This window comes from Heterodontus francisci, chromosome 20 (genome assembly GCF_036365525.1).
Source record: "Heterodontus francisci isolate sHetFra1 chromosome 20, sHetFra1.hap1, whole genome shotgun sequence".
NCBI lineage: Eukaryota > Metazoa > Chordata > Chondrichthyes > Heterodontiformes > Heterodontidae > Heterodontus > Heterodontus francisci.
Window position 1 is genome coordinate 32245968 of NC_090390.1, and position 16072 is coordinate 32262039.

Genomic DNA, 16072 nt, shown 5'->3' on the forward strand with positions numbered 1-16072 from the left:
TTACAATCATTTATGTCTGGTTTTGATTGTTCTGTTTCTAATAGCCACATGCATTTTTCTTTGGTGCCTTTCCCCAGTACAATAAGAAAATTTATTCAGACATCAGAAGATGGTAAGACTGCTGCAACGGCTGTAATTCATTCATTTATCTACATCCCATACTCTGGAAGCAGAAATTATTCTTGGAAACGGCATTTAATACCTTTCTAAAATCTACTTGAGAATCGAGCTTTACAGCTTATGCAGAGCAAGTTTCTAAATACTGAAGAAATTTATTCCTTGTACATTGCCGATGTCTTGAACGGGAGTCAAACAAGGTTTTCACCTCAAATCCTTCTTCCTTGCCACCTAACAGACCAGTGATCTTCCCCACTGCTTCTGTGTCAGTTCTGGGTCATTTTATAAGGCTAAGGACTCAACATTGGGATCGTATTCAGCCAAAGTATGGCTTAAATCGAGCAAGCTATTTCTTAGAACTGAGTCCAGACTCCCTTAATATTAAATACGAGATTTATGGATTTTTTTCTCTCCTTCAGGATAAAATGTTCCATTTCTGGATAAATACGTTCTTCATCCCACAACCAAATGAGAACTTAGATAAAGTAGAAAATGGCAGCATAGTTACAGACAAGGAAGATGATGGTTGGCGTATAGATAATGACAAGGAATATCTGGCCCTCACATTGACTAAAAATGAACTTGACAAGGCAAATAAAGACAAGGCCAACAGATACTTCTCACCAAATTTCAAGGTTAGTAATAGTTCTATGTAAAATGTAGAAAATGGAACACGTAATATTGTACTTTAATTGCACCTTGCAGTTCATGTCAAATGATTTTGTGCTTTTAAATTCTGAGGATTGGAGAATTGATTAAGAGCCCTCTTGTGGTTTAGTGGCTTGGATGGACATTGCTTATTGAATATTTGATCTTTGTGAATTTGTAGAGCCTTGACTCATCATTTGAGATTCTTGGTATTGAACTGGTATTCTAAAATAGGCTAATTTTGTTGCAGTTTTGTACCTTATCTATCAAGATTATTTTTCTTGCAGAAACTGTTTATTACCTAGCAATGTATACACCAGGTAATCAGGACAGAAAATAAATTAATTGTTAATCACAGAAGCAGTAGGATTGTTCTTAAGTTCTCAATTGTTTGATCATTTGGTTGGCACCTCAAATGTAAGCATTTGTGTGGAATTATACTAGACAAAAAAAACTTGAGGGCTTGCAATTTCTTTTGCATGTGTATCTCACACTTTTGAAACTAAAAGTGGTTGTTTATGCTATATTAATTTTGTTAATTGCTGTCCACTGAAAATAGTAAGCAAGTGTCACTATTACTTGCATTTTCCTGGAAATTTGGTTTGTTCCAATAAAATTCACTACGTTTTCTTGCCATATGCTTTTTAGTCTCTTAGTAAATTGAGAAATTAGCCGTTCAACTCGATGCTAGTTATTCCATTTGGATTATACATGCATAAAGATCGTATGCATCATTTTTAAGCATTTGTGTAGCTCTGGGGGCTGTTAAGAATTTAATTTTGCTCTATGTTGATTTGGACCTAACTTGTGATTTAAGGACAATTTTCAGACACAGCAAGCCTTTTCAGTTCTGTAAGTGATCTTACATACTTGGAAGGGTGATTTTTTTTTTTACCTTGATTTCTAGTATCCCAGTACAACATATTTGCAAACTGCAGAAAATAGCTAAATCTCTTGCATCTAGTGCACTTTCAAAAATGTTGCTCGTTAGAAATGTCTATTGCAGTTGTAACTGATGGAATCAAGATCGTATTCATAAAAAAGGAACAAATCATGCCAGCTCATTAACCAGTATTGATTTCCTCAAATGTTACTAAAGGATACAATGGGAACTAATGAAGAAGCAGCAAGGAGATTCCCAAGCTCCAATTATAAGCAACAACAATTGTAAAGCTAGCTCACCAATCAAATCATTCAAAATGTATTTCAGCCACCATCTTGACTTGTGCTAAATGCGCAGCTCAGGAGTTTCCAAGCTTTTTGTCTTGAAGCTTGAAGTGCCTGGGTACAAACCATGGACCTTCATTAGAACATACAAAATTTAAATACACTTTCCCAAAATGTACCTATATCTCAAGCTGCAGATTCTTAATCCTCCTTCTGTGCTATAAGATCCTATGATTCTATTATGCCTGTGTCAGCTCTTTGAAAAACCTATCCAAGTAGTCTCACTCCCCTTCTCTTTCCCCACACCCTTGCAGGTTTTTTCTTTTTGAGCATATATCCAATTCCCTTTTGAAAGTAACTAACTATTGAATCTGCTTCCACTACCTTTTCAGTTAGTGCATTCCAGATCATCATAACTTGCTGCGCAAAAAAAGTTTTCTTCATCTCTTTCTCCTCCCCTATTCTTTTGCCAATTATTTTAAAATTGTTACAGATCTTGGTGTTCTAATTAGGATTTATCTAACAATGAGACATCAGTACTAAAAATAGCCCTTTCTATTACTACAAGTTCCCAAAATTCAAACAGAACAAACCAGTGAGCAAGAAATATCAATGCAAATAAAACCAAGCGCCTGGGTCCATGAACCAGATTGCTAGGGTTAGTATGTGGCCACTGGGGGCAATTCCACTATAGCTGTATAAATTAACATTTAAAACATTAAAAAAAAACTAAATTCCATAAAATAAAAACACTAAATAATCATCCACAAAATACTGCCTGCAAGGCTTTCTTTCTCTGGCCAATTTGCACTGCATTCCAAGGTTTCATTGCTTAACTGGACTATGCCTGAATGTAACAGCTGAACTAAGTAATGATATCCACAATGCTCCAGTATTACTCTGTACACGTCACTCTGGACTGGAACTTTGGAATATAGCTTAAAGTTACTACCTCTTATGTTGCATGTCAGATGGTGATGGGGGCTTACAAATGTTAAGCTCTTAGTGCTGTCAGTCATGGATATAAATAAAATATTTGCATTTTCAAGAGACTCCTGTCTTTTCTGATTGAGCATTATTAGAACTGGGGGTTGGGTGGTGGAAAATTCTCACCTGCAATCAGATTTTGGCATCTTCCACCCGCTTCAAGCAGGTAAGCCCCTACTTTTTCTGAGGTCCAGGGTGCATTTTTTAAAAAGTCTTCCTGAAAATGTAATTAGTGCAGTGGGACTAGAGAGTAGCAAATATTCGATAGTTCAAGAAGGGAGAGTCGAATACACCTGGTAACTATCGACTAGTTAGTCTAATGTTGCAGATATCCTCCTTTCATTGGAGATAAAATTAGTAAACATTTAAAAATATATGGGATAATCAAGAAGACATAAATGTGATTTGTTAAAGGAAAGCTGTTTTAACAAAGAAGTTGTTTGGAATGACCAATTGGATAGAGAAAAGTGTATTTGAATTTTCAGAAGGCATTTGACAGTGTCTCAAAAGAAACCTACTAGAGAATTTCAGGCATATAAGAGCAAATGCAGCAGCTTGGATACCAAGTTCGTTGGCAAACAAAGTTTAGGGTAAATAGGCATTGCCTAAATTGGCAGAGGTGTTGGAAGTGGTGTTCCCAAGGATTCATGCTGGGTCCACTTTTATTCTGTATACATATAAATTTGGACTTGCACATAGCGAACGCAATCTCAAAATTTGATGATGACACAAGAACGAATTTTGGCCAACCGTGAAGGGGACTGTAAAATGCTTCAGGAAGAAAGTTTAGCTGAATGGGCAGATAGGTGACTGATGCAGTTGAATGTGGCGTGTGTGACAGTACATATTGGAAGAAAATACAAGTAAAAGGAGTATATGAGCTTCCAACTTTATATTCGCTCCATCACCAAGGCTGCCTACTTCCACCTCCCATTTCATTGCCCGTCTCTGCCCCATCTCAGGCCATCTGTGGCAACCCTCATCCCATGCCTTTGTTACTTTTAGACTGGACTATTCCAGTGCTCTCCTGACCAGCCTTCCATCCTCCACCCTCTATAAATTTGAGCTCATCCAAAACACTCTTGCCTGTATCCTAACTTGCACCAAGTCCCATTTGCTCCTCATCCCTGTGCTCACTGACCTACATTGGCTCGCAGTCCAGCAACGCCTCAATTTTAAAATTTCCATCCTTGTTTTCAAATCCCACCATGGCCTCACCCCTCCTGTCCTCCAGCCCTCCAAGATCTCTGTGCCCCTCCAATTCTTGCACAGCCCCAATTTTCATTCCTCCACTATTGGCAGCCATTTCTTCAGCCGTCTAGATCCTGAGCTGTGCAATTCCTTCCCGAAACCTTTCCACTTCGGTACCTCTCCTCTTTTAAGACACCCCTACCTCTGCGATCAAGCTTTTGGTCATCTGTCCTAATTTCTCCTCTTGTGCACAGTGCCAAATTTTGTTTGATGCTCCAGTGAAGCACCTAGTTTACTATGTTAAAGACACTTGTATAAATACAAGCTGTTATATCCTTAATGGGTTATGGATACTTATGGGTTTGGATAAACCGTCACACTTTGGGTTCAAAAACATAATTCCTTGAATTAAGAATGCAGCTAAATAAAAGGAAAATTGAAACAGTTTGAATGAAAATGGGACAGTGGAGTTAGTTTTTGATGCTTTACCCAAGGGGCTGTTACAGACATATTGAGCTGAATTTTATTGGGGTGCCGCCGTCCATGGCAGCGCCCTTTGAACTCAGCGGGGCGCCCACATTCGCCGGCTGCCGCCGAGCTCCCGCGATATTAATTGCGGAGGCTCATTGGAATCACGGCACCGAGCCGCCCTCCCAATATTACACAGGGAAAGGCAGGACATTCGGCACAGCGAGAGTCCTTGACAGTTGTGCATCAGGTGCTGGGGCTCTATTTTAAGCGCTCCAGCACCTGATTCCTGACAGCTGACACAAACACAAAGCAGAAAGTGCTGCAGAAATCTAGCAGGTCAGGCTGTTGAGGTGTCAGGGGTGAGAACCGCTGCCACTATGAGGAACAAAGGTATGGAATGTCCACTGGAGCCCGTGGGCTGCAGGTCTTCAGGGCACAGAGACGTGTCACCGCCCTCTATATGCGCAATCTCCTCTGACACTGGTGCTTTGACATCCGATGGCATATCATGTGGGGCCTGTAGATGCACGGCAACCGTAATGACAGGCTGCACTTGGGGGCTGCTGCTCACGACCGCGGGCCTCTACGTGGATCACACCTGCCTGTTGGTATTGCCTCTGTCGCATTGGTATTGCCTCTGGTGCAGAGGATCACACAATGTAAGATGAACCAGACCTATTTCCATGTGATAAATAAAGTTGAACCCTGCATATATTCGAAGGTTCCTAACAGGGCATGGATTGGTCTTGACAGGTACACCAGCTGCTTTCCTGGATCAACTATGTGGCATGCCATTGCATTGCCCATCTTGGCCAACACTCAGAGTGGCACAGCATGACCACATCAAGATACCAGCTGAATCGATTGCCCCCGCCATCCATAAAACCTTAATGCTCCTGCCCTTTCTGGTACCCTCCCCACATTGTCGCCTCACAAACACAAAGCGTACACTGTTAACAGAGGGATGGTACACAGTACCTCCCTTCATGCCAGCACAATTTTCCCTCCAGTAATCCCAGAACCCCCCCTTCCACAATGCAGAGTGATACCCCTGTGTATCCCCCCTCCCTTTCAGAATGTAGAGTTAGATCCCTGTGTATCCCCATCCCTTCTCCCTTCCAGAATGCAGAGTTAGACCCTTGCATATCCCCTCTCCCTTTAAAAATGCAGAGTTAGACCCCTGTGTATCCCCCTTCCCTCCTCCCTTTAAGAATGCAGAGTTAGACCCCTGTGTATCTCCTTTCCCTCCTCCCTTTAAGAATGCAGAGTTAGACCCTGTGTATCCCCCCTCCCTTCTCCCTTTAAGAATGCAGTGTTAGACCCCTGTGTTTCCTCCCTCCCTCCCGTAATGCAGAGTGAGGACCCACCAGCTTTTCACATCGTGAACGGGACGGCACGTGACGGCCGCCCGTTCAACGAAAAATCCGGCAGTGTCGGTGGAGAGGTGGCGGGCTGTATAATCAGCATAGGTAAGTAAGTATTACCATATGCTAATTGTGGTGCCGCCGCCATGCGGCGGGGTGGGGGGGGTGCACCGAGGCCCCACCGCCACCGGTAAAATTCGGCGGGCCCATCTCGACATCACAGGTCGAGGTGGGCCTCTCCCCTGCAGCATTTTACTGGCCCCCGTGCCGCGACCTGCAGCATCGAGGGGCTGGTAAAATTCAGCCCATTGGGTGTAATAATCTGTTTCTGTGCTGTAGACCTCTGTGGTTCTATCTGTTTACACCAATCAAATCCATTTTACATCTTCAAATAATATTTTTCCTTGTAATACATAGTTCCTTGTCATTCTGAAGAAATTTTCATACTTCTACATTTGAGATTTAAAAATTAATCTGGCATATAAAAATATATCCTATTCAGTAATTAAACCTTGCCATAATTTGTTTTCACCTTAATTCCAATTGGATCATTGCCAAGTGATGTCATAGATCCGTATGGCTTTGTAAAGCTGATAAATATTCAGCTATTCATGTGAGCTCGGAACCTGGAGTTACTTTTCCTGACTTCTCTCTCCTAGCATCCTGAAACAGTTTTTTAATATTAACACACTAAAATTTTTGGTATCTGTGTAAATTTCTATACTGCCATTAAATAGAGGGAGAAATACAATAGGCTTGGGCCCTTTTAAAAGTTTGATACCAATAGGAACTATATTCATCAGGTAGTCCTCCCATTTTAATGAGAACACCTAATTTGGAACTGCATCTTGGTTTTTATCCTGTCAGTTGCATTTCCTACTGCTTTATGCACAGAAAAACGTTCAATAGGTCTGTTTTTGTGCTTTTTGCAGCGCTTTTTTTTTTTTACAGTTTGTCATAATTTACTTGTTTTTTTGATTTACAAAGTTATTGGTACATAATATATTGTTAACTCATTAATTAAGATCTTCAGAGCCTTAGCTGGACTTTTTTTTATATGGGTAGGTTATTTTGTGATGACATGGCCTGAGAGCTAGAAGTTTTTCCTATCTCCACATTAGAAAGGAATTCTTTTGACCAGACTGCTTGAGATCCAGCTAAAAAAGAGAATTAAAATCAGATCAGGATAGTCCTCAGTAATGCTTCAGCAGGTCCAACCATATTGGGTTTGGGGAGAAGTTATCCTTGTCTTTGCATTCTATTTACAAGACCAACCAGGAGGCAAGATTGAATAATAGCTGACAAAATGACTATTGTACAACTGAAGTAAATCTTGGCAGTTGCGTTGTGACCAGTTAAAGTTCTAGCACTTGCCAACACTCATCCAGAATTCAAACTTGGCAAGGGTTTTTTTAGCAAATAATGAGTTGATGAGATCAGAAACCCACCCATTAACATGATTCCCTAAAGCTTGTGAAAAATTTAGTAGAGGATTCTCTTCTGAAGCTTCTCAAACAAAGCCTTCATCCCACAGCTGTACAGCACCATCCTTCACATAATGTTGCAATAAAGGCACAGTCTGCTCTCAGCAGGCAAGAATCTGACACACAAAAAATGGTGGAGCTGCTGAACCAGCTGAGGTTGCGAGACTACTGTGTTTTTTCCAATGCGGTGAAGCGGGTGCATATTGCACCTTAATTCTAGAGGAGAGCCTAGAGATTTGCAAGGAGGGGGAGCTTCCCTGTAGATCCTGAGAACATACTTGTAAGTGAAAATTCCATCCATGTTTGATCTCTTCTATCCCTAGATTTTTTTTTTTTCCCCTCACCACTTATGTGAACTTCCATTGGATTGCTCAAAGAGAATACAGGTCAATTCATCTTTGCCACCTGGGTCTAAGATGGTACACAGTTGTTTAGTTACTTAAGGTTATCAGAGTTTCCAGATTTCTGCAGGTAATATTCAGACTGTAAAGATGATTTGGAAACCCACAATTAACTCCCTTGCTACATGGCTTGAATTGCAGATTAAGGAATCAGGCTTTGTTGGATTAGGATACAGAATTTCTCACCAAACTGTGTAAACTACTGGAAAATCATATTTTAATTAAGTAGAGAACTTCAAAAAAAAAAAATGCCATGTTTTCCAAGATAGGCGTACATGACCCTGCATGAATTGACATCACAATTTTTGCGTTAAGCAGATTGCCAGAAGAATATTCGTTTACAAACCTCTCCGTCACCCCCATCTCTCCGCTTTCACCTTCTCCCTCACCTGCCACCTTTCCTCACCTCGCCTCACTTCAACAAGAAAACTAGGTCAGGAGGATAGGAGGCCGAGTGAGAAAATACCTGCCATATACTTTTCTACACAACAGCAATATGTGGATGATTAGGAAATGTTCCCTCTATTGCATAGGGTACTCATTCTAGTTGTGTTGCTGTGCGGTGTGGCTAAGATCAGCTAACTCAGCACAGGTGTGTGATTAACCTGGGACCATCCTAGTCTGTATGGTACTAGGCAGTTCATTTTACCGTTTGGAGTCAACCACATAGTGTGAAACTGGAATCTCTCATAGGCCAGACAAAATGAGTGTGTCAGTTGGGTTTCTGTGACAAAAGGGCTACTTCATTCACACTGTTATTTTCTGGTGACAACCTGCAAATAACCAGATTTTTTTCCATTTTACAGCAGGGTGGGATTTGAACTTTCAACCTCTGGATTGCTAGTCCAATACCAACCACTGGGCTACTCATTTACATGATCCACCACATTGTTCTGTTTCAAACACTGCCACAATAATATGATCCATGTCTGTTACAACTGTACCCATTTGACATTTGCATGGTATCAGTTTTCTGCAGTTCAATTCTGATATTAGATGTTTTTGGGCCTTATCTGACTGAACAGCTGGGACTTAACAGCTTCGACCACCATCCCTGGATATGTACACAGTGTATACGCGCAATTTCATTTAAATATGTGGAGGAAACTAGTTTGAAGTATGACACCATTTTGATCTAACCAATTTTATTTTTTTATTTTTTTTTATATATATATATATATATATTAAAATATGCTTTCCAAAGCGTGAGATATTTTGAATGCTCTCTCCAAAATGGCTAGAAAATTACAGTAGTACAATGTTTATTGTAGATCTGTAGGAAGATTCATTACACTAAAAAGCAGTGTCTTGCAAGTTACTTTTGAAATTCAAAAAAGTGCTGAAAATTAGTGATGTACCTGATGTGTAATTATTTTGTACATTTTTTTTTACTGTGCAGGTGAAGCTGTTATTCACAAAAACGGTAGAGGAACGACAACAACATCCCATGGGCAATAGTTCAGCCACAGTAACACCAGATGTTAGCGATAATGAACCAGAGGACTATAGATACTCAGACACCACTGACTCTGACCCAGAGAACGAACCTTTTGATGAAGATCAGCATACGCAGATAACAAAAGTCTGAAATATTTTTATGGGAAAATTAAAACTGCGAGAAAAAGGAAACAAACTTGAATAAACTGAAAGCAAGTACCTTTTTTAATGGCAATAGGACAATGTGTCAAGTAAAATGCTACACCAATTATAGGAACAATGATCTTTTCCTGACCAATGTTGTTTAGCCCCATACATACATCCGCAAGGTTTTGACACTGTTGTCCAATGAAAAGAGATTGCGTAGATATGTTACGTGTATACATTTTTGTGTGTCAAATGACACATAAAAGCGCAATCAGGAAAAAGAGGCACTTTCCCATTTAATTCCAGTTTTATAAAAAGTGGAGACAGATCTGGTGTGTACGTAGGAAATTTTTTCCTTTTGTGTTATGTTGCCAACAGTAGGTGCTAACTTACCTGCACAAAGGGTTTGTGCCCTGCCCCTTTAAATCCATGTAACAACAGATCAGTCTGTTATCAGCTAGCAGGATTTGTGAAAAGGTTTGCATAAAATGCATGTTTTGAGAAAAGGGATTAATTAGAAAGGATGCACAGAAAGGAAAAAAAAATCCATAGTCTGGTTCCAGTACCACCTACAGCTCATTGCACCTTTCTGGAAGGCATTAAGCCTAGAAGATTGTGCAATCTGCTCTACTGCTGCTTGCTTTTTGTGCTTTCAAAGCACACTGGTGCTAGAAAAGGCAGCTGGATTGAGGAACTCTTTCTGGGAGGAGGCTTAAAGCTCGGACAAAAAAAAAAACAACTTACTGGCACACAGATGTGGAGTCCACGTAGGGCAAGTTTTCAAGTTTTTTCCTTCCTTTCTTAGGGGGTGTGACAAGCTGGAGTCCCTTGGTGATAATGGCTCAATCTCATAAATGTGGCAGCATGCCCGCTCAAAGTTATGACAGTTAATGTAAAAAGGAGAATTTTACAATGATTTAATAAGTTAGCTAGAATTATTTTAATTGGTGCTGCTCCACTATGTCCTGTGTAACCAAGGCCAGTGCTTGAAGTTGATCACTCTTTTGTTAGTACTGTTTTGGACTTTAAGTCAGTATCTATATAAATTACCTTCATTATGTTTGTGTAGTACGAGCTGTTTTATTTCTATTGGTCAGATGCCTTCTTTCACAAGATCAAGTATTGGCATATGATAGTAAGGGAAAATTTGGATTGGGAGTATGCAGCATGTTTAGGTGATGTGTGTCTCACACACAATGTGTGTTGCGTGCAAGTAAATAGAGAAAACTGTTGCAGCTGATGCTTCAGCAGGATAAATTGGTTTTAATGAAAGGTCACAGTACGCACAGGATTTTAACATTAAAATTAAGAGGTTTTGTATTCATGTTCTAGGAAGCTGTGTATACGTTATTCATCTGTAACAGCATGAAATGAAGTCTGTTGTGCTCTGTTGGTTAATGTGTTAAACCGGTAGTCGTCGTCATTTCCTGTAATTGTAGAAAAATAGAACTGCATACTCCCATGGGGCCCAGCCAAATGGAGTTACACAAACGTGGTAAAAGTCTGTTGTGAGAATCCCTTTATGTACTCTTTCAAGAGGGAAAAGTAGACTGTTAAAGACAGGGAAAACTGTATTTTGCTGGATGGTTATTGCATTAAATTGTATCTATTTTCTTTACTTCAGCACAAAATTTAATATGCTTGGCCATTTGGTGATGGACAACTACAATTACAAACATTACATCCAGCTTGGGCTGGAAGTAACTACCCAAAACATTTAGTGTTGGTTAGTGTCTAGATGTTTCAGTTCTGGTGTCTGTTCTTGCTATAAACCATGAATCTTTTAAATCTTTCTTTGTAGTGGCGCTTTAAAACTGTCCAAAAGCTAATGTGAAGAGCATGAGTTGTGCAGTGAAAGAGAAATGGACACATGTAGCTAAAGAGGGAAGGAATTAGGTTTATAGATCAAATTACAAGCTTCTGTTGACAGTTTTCTTTTATTGATGGAACGTTCCTTTAGTTTTTTTATTGATTTCCCCTCCCTTTCAAAATCCCTTCTCTTCTGTTGCTTACAACTGAACATTTGAGACATGCCACTTTTGAAGAGTTTCCTTATGTATATCATCTTTCATAAAGACGTTTACCACTATATCTTTTTATATTGATAATAAAAGGAAATTTTGACAACCAGGAGCAGGCAATAAAAGCCAGTTTGTAAAAGGTGCACAAAAACAAGTGAAGGAAAACTTTCCTGCCTTACATGCCTTGGAAATACTTAGCTTGGCTTCAGGCAAAGTATTTATACAGCTTTATTTTCCCTTTAACATTAGGGGGCAAAGAGTCGGCCCTTTCATCTTCAGAACACTGAAAATAAAATTCTCAGTGTCACTTGGAACGCTAAGGAGCCGGGGTAAGAGCAGCTGCATATTGTACCGGGCTTTTGCACTGTAAGAGTTTTTTTCATTTTCTGTTGAAAATCGAGGGTGTATTGGGGTCCATAAACAACTTTTCCAAACCTTCTAAAGGCCTTGCATGCTGAAGGTGGAAAAGGTGGTAATAGTATGTTTTCATATTCTTGTATTGATACCATCCTTGTAGAGCCTGACATGCATTACTTTGACTGAAAAAGTTGTCCAGTCTCTTTTTTTTTTATTTATGACAGTATTCATAATTAGTCTGGTAAATACATTCTGTAGGTTATCTGAGTTTCCAGACTATACGCTTAATAAACAAATTCTTCGGATGTGCAGCAGCTTAATGTCTAAAATTGTTTGTTGACGGCATCACTGTAAAGGAATTTACTTGGCCATCCTTAGTCATCTGTAGCCCCACTGAATTATATTTGCCACAGTAAATCACAAAGGGCAGTTGCATGGGTGGCCTCAGGGGTCCTGCACTGTGGCACAAGTTATGGGCTGAGTGGATTTCACAGGCAGCATCAAATATCCAAGTTTCAGCTTTAAAATATTCATAAGGTGCCAGTGTAAGAGTCCATGTCATTAGTAATACCAGATTTGTGCAATATGTTTAACAAAGCCTGTGGTTGCCACAAAGTGCCTCTTGTTTACTTAAAATACTGTTCAAAATTCTGTCATCATGCATGCAGATGGAAAAGGTGGAACTGTGCACTATAAAGGGGCTTCACTGCAATGTAGGACAAAGCTGCCTGCTGTTCTGCCTGTTCAGATTTGGATTTCATTTCATATAGAATATGTATACAAAAATATATATTTTCAGCCTGTAAAACAGCCTTTTCCATTTCAGCCTGTTAGAGATACTATTGTGCTGTGCAGCTATTTGCTCTGTGTGTAATGCTATGCACTGAGAATACACAAAAAGTAAACCAACAAATGTAAATTGTACAGGTTATTGATGCTCATAAAATCCAATGTCCATTTGTTATTGTATGTGTTGTTTGTTAACTACCCTTTATCTTACTGTTATAAACTCCACTTAAAATTGATTAAAGATTGAAGTCTCATTCTTGTCATTGTGCAGTGGTCATAGTATTTAACCTCAAGTGTTCCATCTTGAATGGTTATATTTGCCTTCATAATCCTATCTTTTTGTTAAAACAATGTAATTTTGTGGAGGAAAGAATACAAAAGACCTACAATATCTTAAGATTCACTTTTTAATATTTTACATACAAGGAATGTGAGTATCCATATGTTTTAAAGAAAATCTGAAGTAGTTAATAGGATAGGGCAATTACTTCAACGCTAATATGGCAGTTGTAAGTAAAAATTGCCTGTGATTGCTGTGACTGGCATATCCACCTTAAAATGATCAGTATTTATCACCATTATGTCCAATCCACTCCCCTCCCTTCCTGTTAATTTTTACTTCAGAAGATAAATATTGTAAAACCCTTTTGGTCTGTCTTAGTTCACCCATCTAGGAAAATGTCTCTTCCTGCATCCAACTGCTCTTGACTTCTCCACGGTTTATGCTTCCATTTTCCTACCCAGAGGTTCATTCACTGTTACTAATTGTTCTTTGTGTGAAGAGCAGCTTCCTGGCACTTCTCAATCAATCCTCTTGACCACAACAACTTGTATTTATATAGTACTTTTACCGGTGTAAAACATCCCACCTGTTAATGTTTAGCTAGAAGCAGTAGTTCAGACTTAGCTTATCTCTACTGTTTAATATCTTGTATAGTTGTATAAGTTTCCCTGTAATGCCTTATTTCAAAGCTAAAAAATCCAGGTTTCTCTGATCTTTCCTTGTTGGTCCGTGATTCTCTGGTACAGGGGATCAGCCTTGTGGTTCATTTCTGCATCAGTTCCAGGGCTTGAATGTCTTCCTGGTGTCATGTTATCAAAGTGTGTTTTTACCACAGCACTGTAATGTTTCAGCACATCATCCTCAAATTTGTACCATTTCAGTCATTGAGTTCAGCTTTCCAGTTACTATGTTTACTGCTGTCCCACAGTGACTAGATAAATTAAATGCCAAGTCTACTAACAGCCTCAATCCCTTTCAACTTCACCCTAGTTTTTTGTCATTGAGTGTACATATGTTGCCCAGTTATTTTTCTTCTAATGTGCAGTACTTCAAATTGAACTTCATCAGCCACTGGAGGGATAGGCCATAAGGCCCCTCGAGCCTGCTCTGCCATTCAATAAGATCATGGCTGATCTTCCATTTTAACTCCACTTTCCCGCCTGATCTCCATACTCCCTCAATTCCTTCAGCTTCCAAAAATCTATCGCTGTTAGTCTTGAATATACTCAACAACCGAGCATCGACAGCCCTCTGTGCTAGAGAATTTCAAAGATTCATAACCCTCTGAGTGAAGCAATTTCTCCTCATCTTAGTCTTTAAATGGCTGACTCCTTATCCTGAAACTATGCCCCATAATTCTAGATTTTCTAGCCAGGGAAAACTGTCTCCCAAGCATTTACCCTGACAAGCCATCTCAGGATCTTATATATTTCAATGAGATCACCTCTGATGCTAAACTCCAAAGAATATAGGTCCATTCTACTCAATATGCCTCATAGGTGAGTTTGTTAGGTACAGTTGCTTCCCAGTTTATCATCTGAATTTGATCAATTTGCATTGAACTTCTCAAAAGAATTTTATAGATGTACCTCACAAACAGTAAGGGCATTCCCTGTCCCTACGCCACATCACTTCTTTCCCATGACTTCCTTTCTTCCAGGATATTCAATAGCCATTTACAGGTTTTGAATTCCCACCACTTCAAGCTTATGTGGCAGCCTCTTGAACAGAATTTTGCCAGGCTTTATGAAGTCTAGGTAAATTATGCCATATGCTTTTCCATAGTCCACTTGGGGTGTCGCATGGTTAAAACATGATTTCAGTCAGGATCTTCCCCTTCTGATGCTTTGTTTGATACTGTTTACTAGGTTGTTATACAGGTATTCCTCTGGTCTGTTCCATTCAAACCTTTTTTGAATATGGATATTACATTGGCTTGTTTTCAATGCAACAGGGCTTCCTGGGCATTCCTCGTGTTGATTGTCAGCACTTAATAAATTTCAGCCCAAGTTTTAATACTTTAAATGCTGTCCATCTCTGGGAGTTTGTTTTGAGCCTATCTAGGACTTCCAACTCATTCATGTCAAAGTCATTAAGCAACTTACGTTATCTCAGTAATGTATTGCATGCTACTTGTCAGGAAATACTTAGAGCATAAAGTCCAAAGTGGGGAACAAAACATTTTGGCCTTATACACCTGATCCATCCAGAGTCCATGATATTCTTTTGTGAATTTCTTTCTTTTACCAACTTTCTTTCATTGCAGCCACCAACTTACTGATCCTCTGCTTAATGTAAGTTCCTTTTTCTATCCCCTAGGGAGGGGAGGGGAAATCGAGCAGTATGATCAATGCAGTATAGCGCTCTTCTTTTTTTTTATTCATTGGACGTGGGCGTCGCAGGCCAGGCCAGCATTTATTGCCCATCCCTAATTGCCCTTGAACTGACTGGCTTACTAGGCCATTTCGAGGGCCTGTAAGAGTCAACCACATTTCTGTGGATCTGGAGTCACATGTAGGCCAGACCATGTAAGGACAGCAGATTTCCTTCCCTAAAGGACATTAGTGAACCAGGTGGGTTTTTACAACAATTGACAATGGTTTCATGGCCATCATTAGACTAGCTTTAAATTCCAGATTTATTAATTGAATTCAAATTCCACCTTCTGCTGTGGTGGGATTCGAACCCATGTCCCCATAGCAATACCTGGGTCTCTGGGTTACTAGTCCAGTGACAATACCAGTACGCCACCGCCTCAAGCTTCTTTTAACAGTTAACAATCAGCTTGTTTTTAAAGGTATGACTTGACCTCAAATCAGTTACTCTTTTTGAAAGTTATCATTGAGTATATTACCTATATCATATTAATTTTCCATTTTTTCCTATTAAGATTCTCACCTCTTCTCATTTGTATATTGTGAAATAATTTCTTGCTGTGATGTTTAATATCTGCTGCTATTTTATTTCTTGATTCCTCTTCACCCCTTTGACCAGTTATATAACCTACTTCTGCAGGTTTGCATATTGATCCCAGCATCTCCTTCTCCCTGCAGCCTTTGAGGAACTTTTTTTTATTTTGTTTTACTTGAGATTCTCATGGTAATCTATTTAAGGTCATGTCTGTTTAGTCTCTGCTTGCTGAGAATAAGTATATTTGAGGGTTTATTAAGTTACTACCATTTCACTTCTTTCCAACACCACTCTCTTT

General features: G+C 39.5%; 1 protein-coding gene across 3 annotated transcripts in view; it reads left to right on the plus strand.

Moving 5' to 3' along the window:
* ptenb (phosphatase and tensin homolog B) overlaps nt 1-12835 on the plus strand; it is a 161949-nt gene extending 149114 nt beyond the window's left edge. For all 3 annotated transcript variants that reach the window (XM_068052523.1, XM_068052524.1, XM_068052525.1), the window contains 2 exons: nt 537-752; nt 9230-12835. In XM_068052523.1, coding sequence (XP_067908624.1) covers nt 537-752; nt 9230-9418 — 405 coding nt within the window. In that variant the 3' untranslated portion in view covers nt 9419-12835. The remainder of the gene's footprint in view (nt 1-536; nt 753-9229) is intronic.
* The last annotated feature ends 3237 nt before the right edge of the window (nt 12836-16072 follow it).